General features: G+C 39.4%; 1 protein-coding gene across 12 annotated transcripts in view; it reads right to left on the minus strand.

The window, feature by feature from the left end:
• The window catches only part of CADPS (calcium dependent secretion activator), a 358,046-nt gene that overhangs the window by 53,245 nt on the left and 283,419 nt on the right, over positions 1–21,382 (minus strand). For 6 of the 12 annotated variants that reach the window (XM_026650416.2, XM_026650413.2, XM_026650412.2 and 3 more), the window contains 4 exons: positions 20,201–20,342; positions 12,231–12,377; positions 7,526–7,681; positions 2,889–3,036 (listed from right to left, as the gene is read on the minus strand). In XM_026650416.2, coding sequence (XP_026506201.1) covers positions 2,889–3,036; positions 7,526–7,681; positions 12,231–12,377; positions 20,201–20,342 — 593 coding nt within the window. The remainder of the gene's footprint in view (positions 1–2,888; positions 3,037–7,525; positions 7,682–12,230; positions 12,378–20,200; positions 20,343–21,382) is intronic. The other 6 variants (XM_026650418.2, XM_026650417.2, XM_026650419.2 and 3 more) reach the window with 1 other exon arrangement.

Here is a 21,382-nt window from a genome sequence, read left to right on the forward strand (position 1 = left end):
TGCTGTATTTCTGTTAGGACCATCTGACCTTGGGTATTAAATAAAAACATACTAGACCAACTGAGAAACATTTAATACATAAATTTATACCCATTGATGTATTAAAAATTCAGAGGAAAAATAAATATTTAAGATGGTAAAGTATGTTTACCAAATGTTTTAACAGCTGCCTTTAGATATAAGGACATGGAAATGAGACGATGGGTATGTTTTCAATACAGTAATACTTTTAAAATGCATCAAACAATTCATACGTCTGTAAGATAGTTTTAAAAGAAAGGGCTTGTAGGTAAAAGTTAGGTCAAAACATAGCTCAAAAGAGTTGGTCTGTCCTAGTGTGTGGCTTTCACTGTGATAAAAATTGATGGTATGTTTCCAAGCAGTGTCTACTTTGACTAGAGCTGGGAAAACTATGACATTTGAACAATTGATTTGACAATTTTACCCCTTTTTTTGTTCATGAAAAACCTGCCAATAGATCACAATTTGTATGAACTTGTTTGCTAGTTGTTGTTGGGTGAACATTGAACCTAAAGATTATTCATGAGCTGTTCATGGACAGAAATTCACCTCTGTACAGGAGTTCAGCACAAAACCTTTGAACCACTTAAAGCCCTATTTTTAAGGAGTTAAGAAAGACTTACGTGATGCAGAAATCTTATATGGCCATGTGCATTGGGGTGAACTTCACCCACAGTGAGTTATAACAGGGTGTGAGGAGGCCAAATTGATATCTGGTTTCTGATTTGGGGGTTACATGCTTTTAGTCTATTTGACGACAGTCTCTAAGTTTAGCTTAGAATTGGAATGGAATAGCTGGAGTAGCATTTCTGGACACAACAATTACAAACACACACTCTCTCTTTCTCATATTTTAATCTTTATCAACCTTTTCATCCTCCAAATATAAATGGTTCAACCCAGAGGTTCACACAACTTCAAGAGGAGGGGAGGTAGCTCCCAAAATGGAGTGGTGTGAGCAGAGAAAGTCAGGATGAGGGTAGGAACATTCATTAAAAAGAAGCAAAGCTCAAGAAGGGTGTATGAGTACTGCAGTCCTAAACAGTAACGTATGCACTGATAATTTACATCTGATTTACAGGTCTATTAGTGCAGCTATTTGTTAAAAACATCCTAGCACAGCAACTGCTGTTTCACACCATCGTTATGTTATCTCCAAGCTACTATACCAAATACCTTCTTAAAGAAGCACACAAAGATTTCCAGAGACTTATGCTTGCTCTTGGCGCAACAGAGAATAGTTGAGTGGCTAAGTGGGTTGAATGCAGGGCTTTGATCTCTGAAGATCTTAGATTTGTCTCAGGCCAAATGCAAAATGGGTCTGGTGGCCTCCATCATGCACTGACACATATAGTTCAAAGGAAACTGCCGTATTGAAGGATGTATGAGGAAATATACACAACTCCCACCAGCACTACTTCTGGATTTAGCCAATGCTATCAGATCCTCGTGTTACTGGGTAACAGACTTGACCATTTTTATTAACATAACTAGCTAGCCCTGTAGTATCCCATGTACTGTGGGAGTCTGCCTGAGCTCAGAAATGTCACTCCTCCCACTAATTTAATTCACTAAGATTTAGTGCTTGATTTGCCGTGTATCGAAGAGTAGATGAAGGTATTGCAATGCTCACCCTCCTGGCTGATAGGAAGCAGCCAACATGGCTGTTGTGGGGTTGAAGAACTGGGGGATAAAAGAGGAGATGGAGGGCAAGAATGGAGAAACAACCGGGGAGCGGAAATGTTGTGATTCCACCAACCAGCCTAATAGTCATGCCTTGGGCTGACGAGAGTCCATTTAGTACGTGCCCTAAATTGGATAGGTGGCTGAGGAAAGAAACTCAACAATCAAAAGCTTGAAACTCCTCTTCCCCCGAAAGAGACTGTCACAAACAAAATGTTACAACTGAAAACATAAAAAAATAAAGGACAATGGGCCTGACCCAAAGTCAAACTCCCACTGACTCGAATGAGCTTTGGGTCAGACCCTTAAAGAGGATTATAGATCAGAGTGAGATAAATAATTAAAAAGAACAAACAACTTGCAATGATTTATTATAAATTCCGAACATGTAAAGCTGTAGTGGAAGATCTTATCTAGGAGACACCCATTGGCAACAAGATAGGAGATCCAAGCAATAGTTCTGAATTGATTCGAGCCTGGCATATGAATATATAACTTGGCTTAAAGCCATTGGAGCACAATGATCATGATGATGCATTTAATCTAGCCCAATTTAGCGTGTCTTTCTACTTTGAATATTAAATACAGAATTTTCAAGCTGCAACAATGTCTCTACAAGGAACAAAATTGATCAGCAAGTGATCAAAACTGGATTGTTTTTGAAACCTTGAGTCATTAAGAACCTGGATAATTGGGATCATAAAACTTGCTGATTTCAGCCAATATTCAAGGAAGTCAAATCAGGTGGAATTCAAATATATTTTAGGAAGTTGTCTTTTTAACAAAACAAACAGTTTAATACTTTTGTTTTCTTCCTGTTTGTCTACTCAAAATAGTCATAGCTTATAAATTTGGTGACTACATGTAAATATCCAGCTTTTTGGCTCTGGCTCCAAGGTGGTGTTAATGACTCAATAAACATATTCATCATGCATTAGCAGGCTTTAAAGGTGCCTTACACACACCACAATCCTTGCCAACCATCACTAGTAAATGACTGGAATTCTGAATGTCCATATCCATTATATTTATTTGATGGAGAGACCCTGAATATTCATTGGCATACTCTATACGGAAGGCTAAAATCCCGAATTGTTAGAATGTTTCTGAAACTAGCAGAATAGGAGATGGGAAAATTCATTAAGTTTTCTCTAAATTATATAAAAAATAATTTGCATTTTTACCTCTTGGCCCATTTCCATACTGCAAAGTTTTGTTGATTGAGCTTTGGCGTCAACCATAACATTAAACATGGTGCATATTGACTGGGGGACTCGGAAATCTGTTGATCGACTGGTTTTTTGCAGCTTTACTTCAAATGCAATCCTGGTTCTAGTAAAGAAAGTAGGAAAAGACCATTTCAGTTGGTGTTTAAGATACTGTAGCTAATAATATATGGAACACGATGCTTAGTGAAAGAGAAAATTTAATGCTACCGTAAATGGTAGAATACAACTATTTCAAATGTGTTTTACTAAAAATGATTTTCCAATTTAAAAAGAAACACTCTGTGCTACAGTTAAAGTATGTAACGGTCTCAGAGAAACCACCTCTTTCTCATACTTGGTAAGCAGTGTGATGAGATTACAAATAGAAGTGTTAAAAGTGTACACCTATAATTTGGACTGTTTGGGCTAATTTATACCTACAGTTGAAATGCAATCAAACAGTAAATGTAAACGTGATGAATTAAAGGAAATTCTGTCTATTGGTACACAATACTAAACACAAGTATCAAAGGGATAGCCGTGTTAGTCTGGATCTGTAAAAGCAGCAAAGTCCTGTGGCACCTTATAGACTAACAGATGTATAGTGTAATTTCCACTACATGCATCCGAAGAAGTGGGTATTCACCCACGAAAGCTCATGCTCCTATACGTCTGTTAGTCTATAAGGTGCCACAGGACTCTTTGCTGCTAATACTAAACACAGATGATACAAACCTGTTAATTGCTTAACTGGAAGGCCACTGCTGGATTATTGCAATTCTATCTTTTCACAGTGTTATTGCTTGCCTGAAACTTTCTTTGATTTTACAAATGTTCCTAGATGTTGTTTCTTTGAAAAACAAACACATACGTACCAGGATACCTTTACAAAAAGTCAGTTGTAAAATAGTGCACGTGTGTAATTACACACACACAAATTCTGTTGTCCTTGCTAAATTTTATTCAGTTAAAATTTGAGTGGGAGTTAAATTTTTTATTTCAATAAGAGTTTTGTCTGACTAAAGACTGCAGGATTGGTTGACAATAATTTTAAAATACTTACTGGGCCATAAGTGGCTCCAGTATTTCATATTGGGAATACTTTTAGCATAATGAGTAATGTCCCGATTCCTGAATTCTCTGAATGCAAAATGTTAGAGGGACTTTGTAGTTAAGGGAGTATTATATTCATTATTAGAAATACAACACAGAATCACATCATCAGTGGGCCTGTATCAACAAATTAATAGAGGAGCCTGGAATTAGAAACAAATAATATCAATTACACCTAATACCTCTGACCTTTCAGGATCAGAAAGAGCTATGGAAGTGTAGGCTCATATCTATAAATGAAGCTCTTGATTCTGTAATCAGATCTGTATGAGCACATGGGCCGTACAGCTTGGCTTTGATAGCAGAGTCAGGGTGTTGATAGGGGAGCGCAGTTCCCCCACACTGAGGTGCAGCCACTTGTGAAACGTGGCAGCTGTTCAACAGTGCACGGCAAGAGTGAGCTGTAGGTTAGAGGAAGAAGTGAAGAAAAATACCGCGTCAAACTGGAACTGCTAGGGAAATACAGGTTGACAGAATGAGCCAAATTTACAATTGGTGTAAGCAGGGAGCACAGCATCATTGGCTAACGCCAGCAGTGGATTGAGCCTGATGTAATTACCATTACCAGACGTTAGCCAGAGCACAGGGGTTAGCACCCTGATGTGGACGCTAGGTGATGGAATCTTTAAATGAGCAGGACCATGGTTTTGTGTCTGCCTGGAAAGATGAGCACGATCAGGCCCACTTCTAAAGCATCATCATGAACTGTTCTCTAATTACAGTAAATGTATTTAAAAGGGAAACTAAAGTGTATAACAGAAGTACTCTGAGGTACAGAATACCCCAAGCTACTCCCCAAGGTATAGCACTGGAAGGGCTAGTTATTTTAAAAGAAAGAGAAAAGAAATGTCATGGTCATGGAGCCGGGAGGCACACTGAATGGCCAATAAAGAGCAGAGCACTGTATTGCATGGACACATGCTGGTAGGTGAGCCAAGTCAAAGCAAAAGCACGGAGAAGCAAGAGAAATCCAACCCAAGAAGAATCCTCTTTACGGCTAAAAGGACTGAGCCGCAAGCCAGCTGCTATCCTTCTTCAGGAATAATCCTACAATTTTTCTGTGGTGTAGAACCGCTAAACTCCTCTTAGTTATTTCCTTAGTCTAATATTTACAATTTACATAATGCTAACTAGAGGTTCAGACTGATGCATCTATTTTCAGTTGGCTCTTAGAGAACAGAGTCAGACAAAGGGAACAACTCAAGACACTCAGCATTTATATCAGACAATATACCGGCAGAGCAAGAAAGAGGAGCTTTTCTAATGCCACAGGTATCACAAGACCTTTAAAGAAGGGACAACGTAATTAACGAATCTTTATGACCTATTGTGCAGTTTGCATCTGCAGGACAATACAGAATAAGAGACTGCACTACGTTGACAGTTAAACATGCCTTTTGGATGATCAGGAAGGAGACTTTATCAACACCCAAAGGTTTACATGTGAATGAAGATCTGTACCTCTGTGGGAACAGACCTTGCTGAGACCTGGGGACAGTGCTGGGAAATTGATACCGTCTGTGGGCATCTCACGTCTCCCTCTCTTTTTCCCTTTCCCTTGTTTGTTTTGCTAGGGTGGGGAAGGTTGACCTTGCTGGCTGCTATGGCCTTCCTGCGATGTGGCAGTGGTGCAGGGAATTGGCAGCAAGAGGCTGGTGCTGGGTGGCCCTTGTACATATGGATACAAATTGCCTCTCCCCAGGCTGGCAAGTGCTAAGAGAAGCTGTTGCTGAGAGCAGGGGCCATTCTCACTCCCTCGCTGGCTGCATGCAGTGTTTCCTACTCGCCCTCCCTTGGGGTCAGGAAAAGGGACCTTTTAATGGTGTTAATATAAGGGAAGCTGGGGGATGACTGACTTCATGAGCATGAGATTTTTCAGACTGGTCCTCGCTCACAGGCTCAGGATGAATCTGATCACAGTATCGGGGACTGGGAAAGAGTTTTTGCCTGCCAGTGCACCGATACGTTTTCTCTACCGCCTTCGCCCAGAACCTCCTGCAGCGAGATCTGGTTGGTACAGAAGAATGAAGCACTGATGCCCAAAGGCAGGTCCCACCTTGGTTGCAGAAAGGGAAGTTGGCACCTTAGCCTGCAATGGCGCAGATCAGGATAAATTCCCTTGCACAATGCTACAAAGACTGGGGTGTTTGCTGTTAATGCAGGCAACTTGAAAGGGCCCTGGCCAAGCTCAGCTTGAGATGGTAGAAGCTGTAAAATGGCTGCACAGGGTTCAGAAGAGATGTGCTGAAAATGGAGGGAGGAACAGCCCAGAGCATGGAGGAGGGCCTTACTTCCATACGCTCTGGGGGAGGGGCTCGTTGTGGACAGAGGAATGATGTTCCTCCCAGAGGCTGGGATAGTTTGAGGGCTGTAGCATGGGAAAATGCATCTCTTTGGTGCCCATGACAGGATGGCTCTCCTCAAGTTTTAACATTACCTGGCATTGCAGGGCCAATTGGCTGCCAGATAACCCGCAGTGGGAGTTACTGTATTTCAATAAAAGCTGTGGGCTTTGGCCTTTAATCCGATTATCTGTACGCTGTGTTTTATTTCACAGCAGCAAAGCCACCCTATAACCGCCATTTGTTCTGAGTTCCAATTTCTGAGCCCAAATGTCTGCACTTCGCGGATGGGGAGGTTGTGGATCCAAGCGGCCAGGAATCAGAGAACATTAAAACACATGCTTGCACTTGCAGTGCAGCCAGACAACGGTGGCACAGAGCCACCTGCACATACCTGCTGAGGCTTTCATCTGCCTCTACCTGTTCTTTTGCCATTTGCTTTTCTCATGCCCGAGGATGCGACATTCATTTCTTTCCCCCCACCCCCGTCACCTCCTTCTGAAACTAACCAACCAAACAGAAACAGTGGTGGGTAACGGGACAATATAGCCTGGATGTTTCCTTACCAAAATGACTGCTGTTAACATATCCGTAAGAGTTCCTTTAAGGTGTACGCTGTGCTTCAGAGGCTCGGCAGGAGCATATCATATGAGGTGGCATTGGCAGTGATGACTTTTTTCAATCAAAGGCAGCTGGAAAGCCTGACTGGTTCTCTGAATGGCACAGTCTCCTTTGTCGGTCACCCATGTGGGTGCTGAGATAGCACACAGGGCTACTCCTACAGCATTCAACAATCCTGCGCCCTAATGTGTTACCCAAACCTGACCCCAGAGGAGGCGCACAATAAACAACAGCAGAGAAAGCCTGAAGTAAGGGCGGGGGGTTTGTTGCCTTATTGGAAATAGGCATTGTCTAAAGCCTACATTTAAAAGATGTTGCCTTTTAGAGGTCAATAATTTGCAGAGATAAAAAGTGTGCTACCACCAAGCCTGTCTTGGATGGAAATAAATTAGGGCTTAAAAAGATAATGGCTGAAGTCAAGCTGAAAGGTAAAGTACAGCCCCCTCTTTTCCAATAAGATAGGGCAACCCCCCCGCCCCCAACAATTTCTTGTGATCTGCTACTACAGACCCTTCCAGTTCCATTGTTCAGACGTACCTCTTAACACAAGACTCGATCATGTCACTTGCCATAAGTTTTAGACGCTGTTCTAGGTGCTTTCCAAATTCTTCCTCAGGCCAGTGTAAATCCCGAATGAAGGTCTGCAGGGCATCAAGTTTCCAAAACAGATCTTCAGAGGTTCCTGATCCATTGCTGGCAGGGTAAAATGAAAACAGAAGTCATCCCCAGGACCCTGCTATTGGAAACCTGATGTGGAGACCATTCTTGTACAAGTTGAGGGCATACAGTGGCTTAATACACAGAACAATGCTGGGTAATCTCCATCATCAGGCTTTTGAGTTTTACCATACATTTGCCTAGTCTACCTTGCTGTTATAACTCACAAATCTTTCCAGACCAGATGATAAGACAAAATTATGAATTACGCACATTAACTGGAAAAAGTGTGTATGGTAAAAATCAGCCTTAGCTAATAACCACATTGACATATGTGATTATTCAAAATTAAGGCTCAAATTTGTAGTAGAAAACCCTTGACGGACAATAACTACAGTACATGAATGTATGCAGTTATTCAAATGTAGGGTTTCATGCATTTTTTTCCTTCAAATGATATATTTTTAATTTTTTCCCCAACATTTACCAGGTAAAGGACAGTGCTAACAAGTGGTGAGCGAGGACACACCTTATCTCTTGAACAGCTGGAAAAAAATCAGGGTAAGTCAATTGAACTAAGAACACTAGACATCTCATGTGAAAGAGTTTTGGTTAGGTTGACTACTCCACATCTCACAGATCAGCCTCTTGCGAAGGCATCTACAGGACAACAGATTTTTTTTTTTTTAATTTCTATTTTTTTGCAATGTCTTTGGTCTGTTGCAAAAGTCTGAATTCTTTCCAAAGTGCATAGTCTTACCCACTCCTCTGCACAGATGGGACGCTTCAGGCTCGTTGTGTATAGCTACTTTGGTTCTTTTCAACTATAATTGTGTCTAAAACCTCCACTTACAGAATAAAATACAGGCCTTGATTGTGTTTTGTTGGTGCAGAAAAATTTATCTATAACCCTTTTTTCTCTCTCTCTCTTTTTCATGACAATTACCAAGAGATCTTCAAGAGTTTTAACCCCCTCCTCGCATACCACTAATGCTAACACAGTAATTGATAAGATGTTTAACACACCATGCATTACCACTTGTGCTGACATCGTCTATAGAAACAGATGAGGAAGGGTGTTTCTATTGTGACAGATGCCAGCTGCATTGAGTTAATGCTACAGAGGAAAACGTAGCCGATGCATACATGGCTACTGCCAGGTGAAAACCATACTCCCAACATGCTAGAGGGGTCCTGTGAGGGCTTGTGCTAACAAAGGTAACAATTTAAAGAACGAATCAGCTCAGAAGTAGGAACAGATGTATCTGACACTAAGGGAGAGGTAACACTGAAACAAGTCTTTAATAATGAACTGTGAATGGGTACAAGGGAACTGGGACACTGAAAAGATAGAGAATCAGGCATTTCCTTAAATGGTATCTTTAGTCAAAAAACTATGTTGTGGAACTTCAATAGCACAGCCCTGAGAGTCAACCTAGCTACATTTGTAGTTTCTTCTGTTTGAGACCTATGCTTAGGAATAATTAAACTTTTTCTAATCTAATCCCAGTTTTGGAACTGCATGAATTTATGTTTTAAATAATTAAATACACATGAATGCAATAATTGGTATTTATTACAACAACATTATGACACCCATCTGGTTTCAGAATTTTCAAAAAAATTACTCTCAGTATTTTTTTCTTCTTTTGAACAGCTCATTATTAGGTTTTCCTGGGAGGAAAGTAATATTCTATGTTATGTCCAAAATGAACTGTTCATTGTTAGTGCAATAGCACCAAAATTGCTTTGATCACATAGAAATTTGCAAAATGCCTTTCACACTTAAGCTTTAGTTTTATTAAAGATGACTGTCAACTTTACTGTCATGTCTTGATTCTTATCTTTTCAAAAACAAGATCACAGAGCATGCACAGAGAAAAAAGTAAGACAAACTTTCAAGTATTATTTACAGATACTGCCTAATCTAGCCTTTAATACAGCCAACTTAGCATGAATATGAGTTGTATTTCTTTGAAACGCAAATTACTCTAATATTTCAATTTTTTAAAAATAAAAGGGCATTGGCTTTGCCTCCAGTTCATTAGTATTAGTATAGAGCATATTCAGTAGAATCCAGGTGTAGATGTAAATTACGTGTAGTTTCCTGTACCTGGACCATAGCCCGCCTCTGCCACCCTTCCTGCCGAATAAAAAGTCGATGTTTATTGTTACTGTGAGACTTTTCATCTTTGGGTAAAGTGACAATTTATTCTTAAATACAAAGAATTTGTATTTAAGGGGGGAGGGATAGCTCAGTGGTTTGAGCATTGGCCTGCTAAACCCAGGGTTGTGAGTTCAATCCTTGAGGGGGGCCACTTAGGGATCTGGGGCAAAATCAGTACTTGGTCCTGCTAGTGAAGGCAGGGGGCTGGACTCAATGACCTTGCAAGGTCCCTTCCAGTTCTAGGAGATAGGATATCTCCATTAATTTAATTTATTTAATTTAAACAAATCAATAAGCATGTCAACCTATCAGCAGCTCTGGTATAAGAAAAAGATCAAAGCATGATATACAGGGGAGTCGCATCTTACGCGGGGGTTACGTTCTGAAGTCAGCACGTAAGGTGAAAATTGCGTATAGTCAAACGCTCATTGAGTGGAATGGCGGGTGGAATCACCCGCACTACAGGTACAGTATTTAAATTGTTATTTTTCTCTTTTTTGTTTTGTTTTGCCGAGCGCGTATAGTTAAAATCGCTAAGTTAAATGCGCCTATGATGTGACTCCACTGTAGATTTGTCAGACTTTGTTTGTTTTCAGGTTTAATTTAGATTGCTCTGAGTATTGGTTTACCAGGCTGTGTAGAGCACGCAGCTCAGGGAAGCGAACCTAGCAGCAATTTTAACACTGCCTCTCTTTCCCTCTTCGGGAAAGCACATACCCAGAGGGATGGGGGGGATGGTACTTGGGTGGCTAGACTGAGTCACCGGCCTGCACTGCGGACACACTGCTATATGTAGGTACTAGCTCGAGCAGAGCTAGTGTGTGTACATCTACCCGAGCTGGGAATTACATTTCCCAGCTGCTGTGCAGATGTACCCTAAGGTGCTGCTGCTTGGCAAGTTATTCTGGGGATCCTAACCCTTAGCAACACAAAAAGCTTTGCTGAAAGCACACGCTTAACGTTAAGCACATGTGTAGCCTTACTGACCTCCATGGTACTCATGTGCTTAAACGGACACGTGTGATTGAGGCCATGATTCAGAGAAGCATGTAAGCATGTGCTTAAAGTTAACCTTCCTGCAGTGGGCTCCTTTCATGAATTGGGACCTTGGTGCTTTGCTGGCCTGGCCTGGCATGGCCTGGCATTTCTCCCCTTTCAGCTTTTAAGAGGGAAGAAAGGATGGGGAATGGATGGTCACAGAAGGAGTGAGGGAGTAGGGAGAGAATACAAGTAGCATTTATTAAAACAAAGTGGCCATCTGGGGCGGTGCTGGCGACTTTGAACTTTCCTCAGGAGGAAGGTGGTTTATGAGGAGCAGGAGAGCGGTTGGGAGGTGGGAGTTCGTGAGAAGTGAGGTACATATTAGCGTAGCAGGTGGGTGTGGATTTCTGAGTCAAAGCACCAGGGTGTGCATACTGCATGGCTGTCAAAAAACAACAGGACATGGGCAGCTCAGAAACTGTCCAATATCCCTGTGCTTTGACTGGCTGAGATAATCCTTCTGCCATGTAACACTAAGTAAAGTTGAGCAATTTGAAGTGAGAACTTAGAAAGTCTCAATTTTTATGCTAGTAAATGTTATGAGAATGACGGCCCAACACGCAGTGACAGCTTTGTTTATCCCTTTGGGTATCAATCTCTGGCACCACTCAATGGCTGTGACTGTTAAGGGGGACCCACCATAATTACAGAAGTCACATGACCTAAACTGAAAAACATGCATCTATCATGCCTCTTCATTGAGTATGTGTCCTACATCATAGGACAGTCACAAGGTTAACAATCTTGTGTTAGGCACAGGAACGCAGAGCACTGGTTATTACATACTAGTGACTTGGGCCCTGTTTGATTTCCTACATTTGATTCAAGACATTCAGAATGATTTTTAAGTATTGAGGTTGGAGGTTCTAGAATTCAATTACCATTTGGGCTCCCCATGTCATGCATAAGAATCCTTATAGATGCCTCCCCCCTTTGTTTGAAATATTGTACAAGAATTCCAGGCAGTAAGGAACTTGCAGAAAAATAAAAACTCACTTTTAGATCTACATCTGGTCCATGGAAATTAGTCAACTTGCACTGCAGTTGGTTCATCCTATCTTTTGAGACATGTCAGCTCATATTTTAAGTACTGTAGTTTATACTCCAACAGGACTACAGCCCACTGTCAACAATTATTTTGTGAAGTGAGACGCTTGCTCAAGCTTCCAGCGGGCGTAAGACAAAGTCTCAATATTTATGAAAACTTCTAATGTACATGCCAGAAATACATAAGGGTTGCCTCATTTAGTAAAATATCTAATTATCTATCTCTGTCACTCTTTTAAAGTTATATATAATGCACAGAAACAAACAACACATATCCATGCCAAGATTACTTTAAATTTAAATGAGATCTAATGTGAACTCAATACACACTCAGAATCATATATAGCAGCCATCCATGACGGTGCAGAAAAGCTAGGCATTTGTGGGATGCCTAGTGGGATGTTAACTGGTAGATTTGGTACTTTAGGGAGATTCACATTTGGTAGATTCACATTGGGCAGATTACTTGTTAAACTCCTGTGGAAGAAACAGACAGAAAGAAAAATACCATAACAGTGACAATGCAGATGTAGCAGAAGCACGTGACACTCAAACAAATCTGCAAAGTTCACAGCAAGACAACAGTCAAAAAACTAAAGCAAAACATTTCAGAAAGAAGCATGAATATGGGAGGCTTAAGTGTGGCTATTTTTTTAGTCTGCGATAAAAAGCAAGTTACTTCAAAAAATCAACAAAAGAAGAAAAATCACAAAGCCGCAAATTAACAAACTACTCAAACACCCACACAAAATAACTTAATTTACAGGTCCTGATACAATTTCAGAGCACAGAAAGTAGCTTTTAATTTAAAAAATATACCACGAGCAAGCAAATCTGAATTCTTATATCAACATTTAGATTGGGTGGATATATGAAACAGCTACACTGAAAGACCTGTCAGGAATTTTAAAGGTTTTGTCTTGGAATCAGGGTTCAAAGTAGTAAACACTGACGGTGAAATCCTGGCTCCACTGAAATCAATGGGAGTTTTGCCATTGAACTCAATGGAGCCAGGCTTTTCTCCTTAATGAAAACTCCCCATTTGCCCTGCTCTCTCCAAATGTTATAGATTTGTTTTCATTTGGAGCACATGAATGCTGTTCCACCAACCAGAAGAGAAAGATTCCAATCTTGCAACTGTATCCATGCATGCAGACCCTTGTGGGGCACCGCAGGTGCAAGAATCTCCCTGTGTGTCTTTGTTTGCTAGATCATGGCCTAACGATCAGGGGGGAGGAACACTTTATAATGTGCACTGACATCTAGGTGTATGTTTTCAGTGTGGTATGCAGAGAATTATGAACAGATCCTGATTTCTTAGCATGAGATTTGTGTGTGAATGTTTCCCACTTGGAAATGGGGCCCTGGGATGTACTCAATGGTCAATTTCTGAAGGATGTATAGCTGGGCATTATGAATTTAATAGCATTCTCAAGATGCACAATTATTACATGAAAGAGAACTTTTAAAAAATGATTTTGTCTATTAAATACAAGGTGGTTTAATGTAATATGCTTTCCAGAAACAACGTACAGTAAAATGACGCTGCATGCCCAGGGTTTCCAAAACATCCAGAAACATTTTAATGTCCCTACATTGGTTAAAATAGCTATAACCGTATTTTAAAAGCATCTCGTCATAACAATATTTTACATGAACATGGGGTTTTGGTATCTGGAAGATGTAGAATTTGGGAAGTTTATTCCTTGCGCTATCTGATCAACAAGACGTAAGTCATTTTCAGAAAACTCTCTCTTTCTGCCTTTACAGAGCATATTAGGGCATAAACCAAGAACATGCTTTACAGCCTCATTTCAAAGGCAAATCCAGAAGTCCCGGCTCAGTTTTTATTGTGTCTTTATTCCCACTGGGAGTTTGAGGAAGGAGACAGTAAAACCCGAGTCAGGACACCAGATTTAATGCTTAATTCTGTAGCAGTGCAGTCAGGGGAGGCTTTGCCAGTGACTGGAATTCATGCAGTTTCAGGCATTTAGCCTCTCAAGTTTATGAGATGTTTTAAAAATTAATCCAGCCTTAATCGTCTGGCTCAGCAATATGAACACAGAGGATGGTCATTCCGGAACTCTGCTTTGGAAGGTCTCTTCCACGCCCTATACAGCTATTGTCTTCTAGGCGGCTTTAACGGCCATCCTGCAAAACTGTATAATTTCATGTTCTCCTCTTCCAATGGAGCAATTAAATTATATTAGCAATTTGCTATAGGTGTAAATACATGTTTGAGCTGCATTTCTTATGGTCAATCTTATTATATCAGAAAACAAAGATACACATAATTGCATCAACAATACTGGATATAAAATTGCTAATGCAATAACACGTTTAAACGGTATCGTTACAAGAATCAGCCAGTAACTGCATTTCAAGGCATTAGTTACACAGCCAAGAGGCAGAATGACTTGGATTTTCATTCTTAACTTTTGAACAAAGTTCCACGTCCAGGGAAAAATACAGTTTAATGTCATTTTGGGGTGAAAAAGATGCTTTCTGATTTATTTATGTTTCTGGTAAATTTGACTTCACACTATCTGCTTGTTCTCCTTATGAATGAAGAAACATATATAGGAGCCTTCTCATGCAACAAAACCATCCAGTTTCCATTCAGGTGCGTATATGCCTCTTAAAGTGAATATGATTTTCAAATGATACACCTATTTCATAATGACTGAGAAATCGTTAGATCTTTAGGAATGGTATGTCCGTGTAGTTAATATTGATATTGAATAAATCAAAAATAGCAAGGGATGGATAACATATAAATGTATAAGGAAGAGCAACTGAAAGAGATTAGCCAGATGGTGAACACATAAATAAAAAAACCCCTTTGTTTTTAATACTAAAAATTCAAGAAGATACTTAGTGTCATATTCATTAAAACATTGTATTATTAAAATGATTTTCCACAGAAAATACTATACTGTATTCACATTTAAACATATTTCTTTTACACAACACATTATTTTGCTGATGCGCTGTGGCCCTTGCAAGGATAAGTTACAACTTTTAACAGCAAAATAATGTAGTGTATGTAGTGTAATGTTAACACACAGGGCCTGATTTTGAAAAAAGCCTTCTCCTTTGCAGTCACAATTTTGCAGGTGCAACTGATCTCATTTACACATCTAATGATCTGATTTGCACCTGCAATCAGGTAGCTAGATCCGTAAATGACATCAATATCATCCATAAATATTTGTGTCTGCATTTATTCAGGCCATAAAATGACAGGTACAAAATGGGAAGCTGCTTCTAAAAATCAGCCCATATCTATTTTAATACAAGATGTTAAATTTGGCCCCAATCCAGCAGTCTGACGGAGGTGACACTCAGCTCATTGGTGGCAGAGGGTTGGTTGGTCTACGAGGATTCAGTTTCAGAACTGGGGCCTAATGTATGTGATAAGGGAAGTTCTGTCAGATTGCACAGCTCATTTTGCACTGTTCTTCTATTTACTCCCAATTTTTTCTATTTTCTACATTTCCACAATTCACACCTCCATTGTCTAGCTATAAAAACCTCATCACAGCCACGCTATCAGTGACTAATGGCATCATGGTAATGTACCCTATGAAAATAAATTAAAAAGTTCACTTTCCCTGTTGTAGTATTGACCACAGAAAACCAGTAAAAATGCATAAGAAACTACATAATAAATGCCATACTATGCAATTGATATAACAGAGTGGCCAGAAAACCGTGGAGTTTTTATTGAGTTAGCCCACCTAGGTACAGAACATGTAAATAAATTAGAGACTTGTTGGTGCTTAAACGTTCAGTTCCCACAGGTACCCTGAAATCACTTACTGATCAGCTATTCCTCTAGAAATTCTATTTGATTACTGTAAATGCTGAACCAATCCAAGTGGTAGTCTTTCTACAAAGGCTTCAGTACTAGGGGCATATCAGTGAAGTTAGTAGCAAAATCTTTGCTCTGTCTGTGGCTTGATAACCGTAAATAATATACACCTACAAGAACTTTTTCTTGGCAGGCCACTTTTTCTCAGGACATCTCTCTAGCAGGACAACCTCACCTGTTCTGTCTGACTTGCTGATATACTCATGCTGTTTAATTGGTCACATGTTATATTAATATATTAAGGATACGTTTATAAAGGGTTAACAAATGATTAACAAATGTTAACATCATTAGCAGTATGTGTTTTGGATGGTTATAGGTACAGGAGTATAAAGCGTTGTAGATAGTTATAAGTAATGGGTATCATAACAATACCTATCTCTTGTATAGTGCATCTTCCCTCAGTAGATCACAGAGCATTAACAAAGTGGGTCAGTACCATTATCCCCAATTTACAGATAGGGAAACTGAGGCACAAAGCAGGGAAGTGCTTGTCCAAGTTCACCCACTGGGCCAGTGGCAGAGCTAGGAACAGAAACCATATCTCCTAAGTCACAGAGTCCAGTGCTCCACCCACTAGCCCATCCTTTAAGGTTATTAGCCCCATTTTACAGATGGGGAACAGAAGCACAGAGAGATTAAGTTATAAGCAACCTGTTGGACTCTATAACAATCTATAATAATTGATGGACCATTTATTACAACATCTTATTTTCCTTTTATAACCTGCTTACCAATGAATCCTTAATAAAGCGTGGCCATTTGGTTGGGTTTTCAGTATGCAAATTCAACTTGCAAATTGAAAAGAAGTGCTGAGACTGACCGTCTTGTACTAAAATCCAGTGACTTCTACAATGTTACAGAAGTTACTTTTCTGGTCGTTCGGGTGTCCCAGAAGAGATTTGTACAATTTTCTACCAAACCAACTCAAAAGGCCAGCAGTGGTCATTACCCGACGGTCTGCTCAAGAGGACGTCATCTGCTAAGTGCTCTGCAACCAGTATACATTTAGGTGTCTGGTGGTTGCTATGTATTTCAGAGCTCACTGAGAAGCTAGTGGAAAAAAAGCTAAGGGCATGAGGCTGCCTCTCACCTGACTTTATATACTAAACCAATCTGGAAACAGATCTAACTGACACTCTCTGTGATAAGGTTTGCTGTTTCACTTCGTTTCATTTTCTCTGCATAGTTTTGCACAGACATACCAGCTGTGCAAACTGTTACAGGGCAGGTAACCCATGCTCATAAGTTCTACAGCTACTCAGAGCTTGTGCAAAAGAGTCAGATTACACAGCCCGCATGAGAAAATTATGTGGACATTTTTTCTTCAGTGTTTTCAATATTTAATGGCATCTATCTTACTGTTTATATGATTCTATACCCAGCTAGTCGTAGCATAAGGTGAACAGTATCCAGCAATGAAAATATAAAGATGACATGCTTGTCTACTGCCATCTGGTCAGGTTATATAGGAACATATACTTCAGCCTTGATTGCAAGCATGAGCATAGAGAAGCCTTTTAAAAAGACTATGCTGTGGAATAATTTCCTGGCTGTCACGAGGTAATGGGATTTCACTCTCACAATTTGATGTAAAGATCTAAAGCAGGATAGCAGTAGACATGTATTCAGCTTCACCTCTTCAGGCCAAGTTGAAAGCCTTTCTTCAAAGCTGAGTAAAGCTGTGCAGAATTTTCCAAGGGCAAAGATGTTTTATGTTTTTAGCAGTATCATTTCCATTGTTGCTGCTACATTACTATGCAATAGTGTAACAGGAGAAGGTCAAGTTAGTGTCTTTTGCACTGTTGCAGTATTAGAATGCTATTTATTTCAGTCTTTCTTGTGAATGTAAATACAGGCAAATATCAGTGTGTAAACAATATCGTGCACTCATCTGGGAAATATGAAGTGGTGGTTACCAATTGTCACCTCCGTAGAGCTGCAAAATAGGACAAATAGCCCAAAGAAATCAACTGTCTGATAGTGTGAATGGGTAGCTGAAAGAGGAGGTATGTGGTGGAGTTGGGGAGAGTAAGTAAAATACATCTGTTACGTTGAGTCTGCTTGCAGGTTTATTGTGGATTCATAGAGTCCAAGGCCAGAAGGGACCATTGTGATTATCTAGTCTGACCTCCTGTATAGCACAGGCCAGAGAACTGCCCCAAAATAATTCCTAGAGCAGATCTTCTAGGAAAACATCCAGTCTGGTAAAGAATAGCACACTGCCCATGAGACAGTGAAAGAAGATTCCTTAACATCTAGTTCTGAACCATGCCCCAAACGATCATCAGTAAGATCGGAATACGATTCCCTATTTTCCTTCACGCAGTGCATATTGTTCTCTATGTTTTGCACAGATATGTTCACTGGCTTTATGTCAAATCCCAATGAGTTATCTTTAACAACTCTCTCGCTCTGGTAAACTAAGAATGAAATATCTGCTAGTGAAAAAAATTATTAAAATGCATGTTTTCACTAAAGGAACATAAGCTTTCCATGAACAGAATACATACTCCGTGTCAAAGCACTTTTAAGCATCCCAGTCCACTCTATGAGAAAGATTAGTCTCAAAGTGAAACATTAGACTAAGAAAAGAAGTTTTCATAACTTGAAGGAGACATTAAAATTATAGCATTAACATATCAGAAACTCCCTACTTTAATTTTGAAAGCGATTATGTTCCACATATCCAAAACATTGAGAAAACATTTCAAAACCCAAATGTTGTTACAAAACCATACATTTATATAAATCTATATTTGAGTCTAAGGTTAGTTAAAACCAAAAATATTCATTATTTTTAAACATATTCAAGTTTCTGATTTAAAACAAATAAAATAAAAAGAGCTAATTATTTGTCAAATGCATGGTTAAGTAGTATGGTTACATGAAGTGATTGCACCAATTTTATAACATATCTATTACTAAAGTCATGCTGCAAAATTAAAGCTAATGCTAACTTTAAAATGCAGTTCTAGCTGAAGAAATTATTATGTAAAAATGGCATTTTGCCACTCAAAGATCAATTTCCTGTGTATTTTCAGAGTTACATCAGCTTATTTTAGAGTAAAAAATGATTTTTTAGTGTTTTTAATCCTCTTAACACTGCAAATCCAAGACAGCAAAGGGAAAGTGAGCTGGATTCTTCTATTCCTTCTCATGTATCGACATAATGGAATACTGAGTTGCAGTCATTTACCCCTCTGTAACAGGGATAAATGACTGAAAAGAGGGATTGCACGGGAGTAAATGAGGGCCTAATTTGGCACACAAAACCTTTACTGCTGGTGGTGATGTACTAGAAAGCAAGAACCATCCTAGATAATCATATTCCAGGTTGAATTTGGAGGGCCGGCTGTCTGCACAAAATCTCTTTTAACTGGTATGGAATCTCTTTTTGGTATGGAAAACACTGAAAGACACACACCCCTTTTACATAGTAACTTTTCAGAGAAGAACAATATCCTATACTGGGTATCTTTCAGTTTACTGTTTTAATTTTTTTTAAGGATACACGTCTTTCATAGTATCTAACCATGCCTTCTTGGAACAAGCATGACAGTATTCTGCAATGCTTAGAAACTTAAGAAGTAATAATTATACTGTAAAATTGCCATTGTTTTAAAGGACTTTATGTTTTCAAAATTGCACAGATCTTAGGCTAAGAGTTTGGTCTCTCACTACATTTATTTCTTAGTTTTAAGCTATCGCTTCTATGAGATCAGTAAATAGTTTTGCTCAAATCTTCCCTCTAATTTCTGCTCCACAGTAGTTTTATAGCACACCAAGTTTCCCTTTAGGGCAGGTACCTCCAGGATCTCTCCCGAACCTGGTTTAAAGATGTTTATTTCTGAAAGCGCATAGCTTTAAAGCAGTATCTTGCGCTGGTGCCCTTCACAGATTGCATTTAAAAAAATCAATCCAGCGATCAGCAGTGGTGCTGAACTGACGAAGCACATCTCTGCATTATCCCTTCACAGGGTGGGTGGAAAAAAATGAGTTTTTGGAATAAAAATTGCAATAGTGACCCACCCAATGTATAGGGCTGGACCGAACACAGTAAAGCAAGGTTTTTGTTCTGAAAAGAAGCTATTTGTATTTAAGAGCAGCATTGGAAAAGGCTTTTTAGATTGGGTAGTAAGATCTAAAAAGCCAAGCAAAATGAGAGGATTTCACGTTTCTCATATTTCCATTTGCACAGCTAAAGTGTTCAACTTAAGTCAGTATTTCACTAAAAAAAAATCACATATTTTTTTTTCATAAACCTTTAAAACCCTTAACAAATTAGGCCTTATATTTTTAGGATTGTACTAGAAAATATAAGGCATTTGCTGGATGTCCAATCTAGTGTTTACTACTTCATCTCTGTACGAATCTCCATCCATTTGCACCCAAACTCCGATTGTATCAAAGGAGATTTCCTTACTTTACTGGCTCCCATGATTCCCGCTCAAAGCCCCTGTGAATTGATTGTGCAATTGAGGACTCCATCAGATCGACATATCTAACAACAAGTGGAGCAAACAGGTCTTGAAGGTGTTTGTGGAATTTTCCATTGCACAAATTATCTAGAATAGATAAATAAAAGTATAGTAAGAAACTATTGTTACTGAATCCTCTGTAACAACCCACAAGTAGTGGCATTTTATTACACAATGAATATGCTGGCTAATATGAAGAAATTTCATAACTGTAGTTTGCACTGGGAGTCCTGAACCACCAAGATCAGTGATAAACACAGCAGGATTGAGCTCTTAACTGGAACAATCAAACAGTAGCTCTTCTCCATTAGTATCAAACTTAGAGATAACAAAACAATTATGTACTATTTGCTGTTATAAAAAGAGTACAAATGAAACAGAGTGTGGTAAACATCACTGCCTGTGCAGGCTGGGAAATCAGTGCTTCATTAGAGAATCACTTCTCTTATTCAGGAAATTGTTTTTCTCCTAAGAGGAACCTCAACACTCATTAGGCATGTCATAAGAAGCTAATTAAGGCCTGGATCCTGCAATAGGCTCTTTTTGCAAGATTGGGGTCTAATTTACTAACATGGGTCAGATGGGACTGGACGGCACTGCGTGGGATTTCCAAGAGCACTCAGAATTGGCCTAATTCTGCTCCCATGGCAGTTAACGGGAATTAACAGCATTGGCTTCAAAGGGAGCAGAGTTAGGCCAATAGGGGGCGCTTCTGGAAATCTCACCTGTCCTACCAGCATGTAACATGACAAGAGAGAAAACAGTTCAATCCACTGCTAACCATGCTTCTTTGCATTTCTCTTGCGTATAAAGCAACCGTATGTCATTTATTTTACTCAATATAAAACCCAGATGTCTTTCCTTTCCTTAAGCTCTTTGGGGTGTGGGGGTGGGGGGTGGGGGAGAGACTCCATATTTTGTAAAATATGGTGCAGGTAGAAATGCTTAATAAATTTACTAACCATCAATAATGCACTCACCGCCATGGAACCTGAGTGAATAGGACATTACAGAAGTTCCACTCCCTGACTTTGAACAGGAATTTATCTTTACTTAAAACAAATTCCTGAGCAAATGAAAGGCAGGAAAAGATTTTTTTTATATTAAAGTAAAATAAATAAATGATA

This window comes from Terrapene carolina, unplaced genomic scaffold (genome assembly GCF_002925995.2).
Source record: "Terrapene carolina triunguis isolate 2854851 unplaced genomic scaffold, T_m_triunguis-2.0 Scaffold89, whole genome shotgun sequence".
Classification (NCBI taxonomy): Eukaryota; Metazoa; Chordata; order Testudines; family Emydidae; genus Terrapene; species Terrapene triunguis.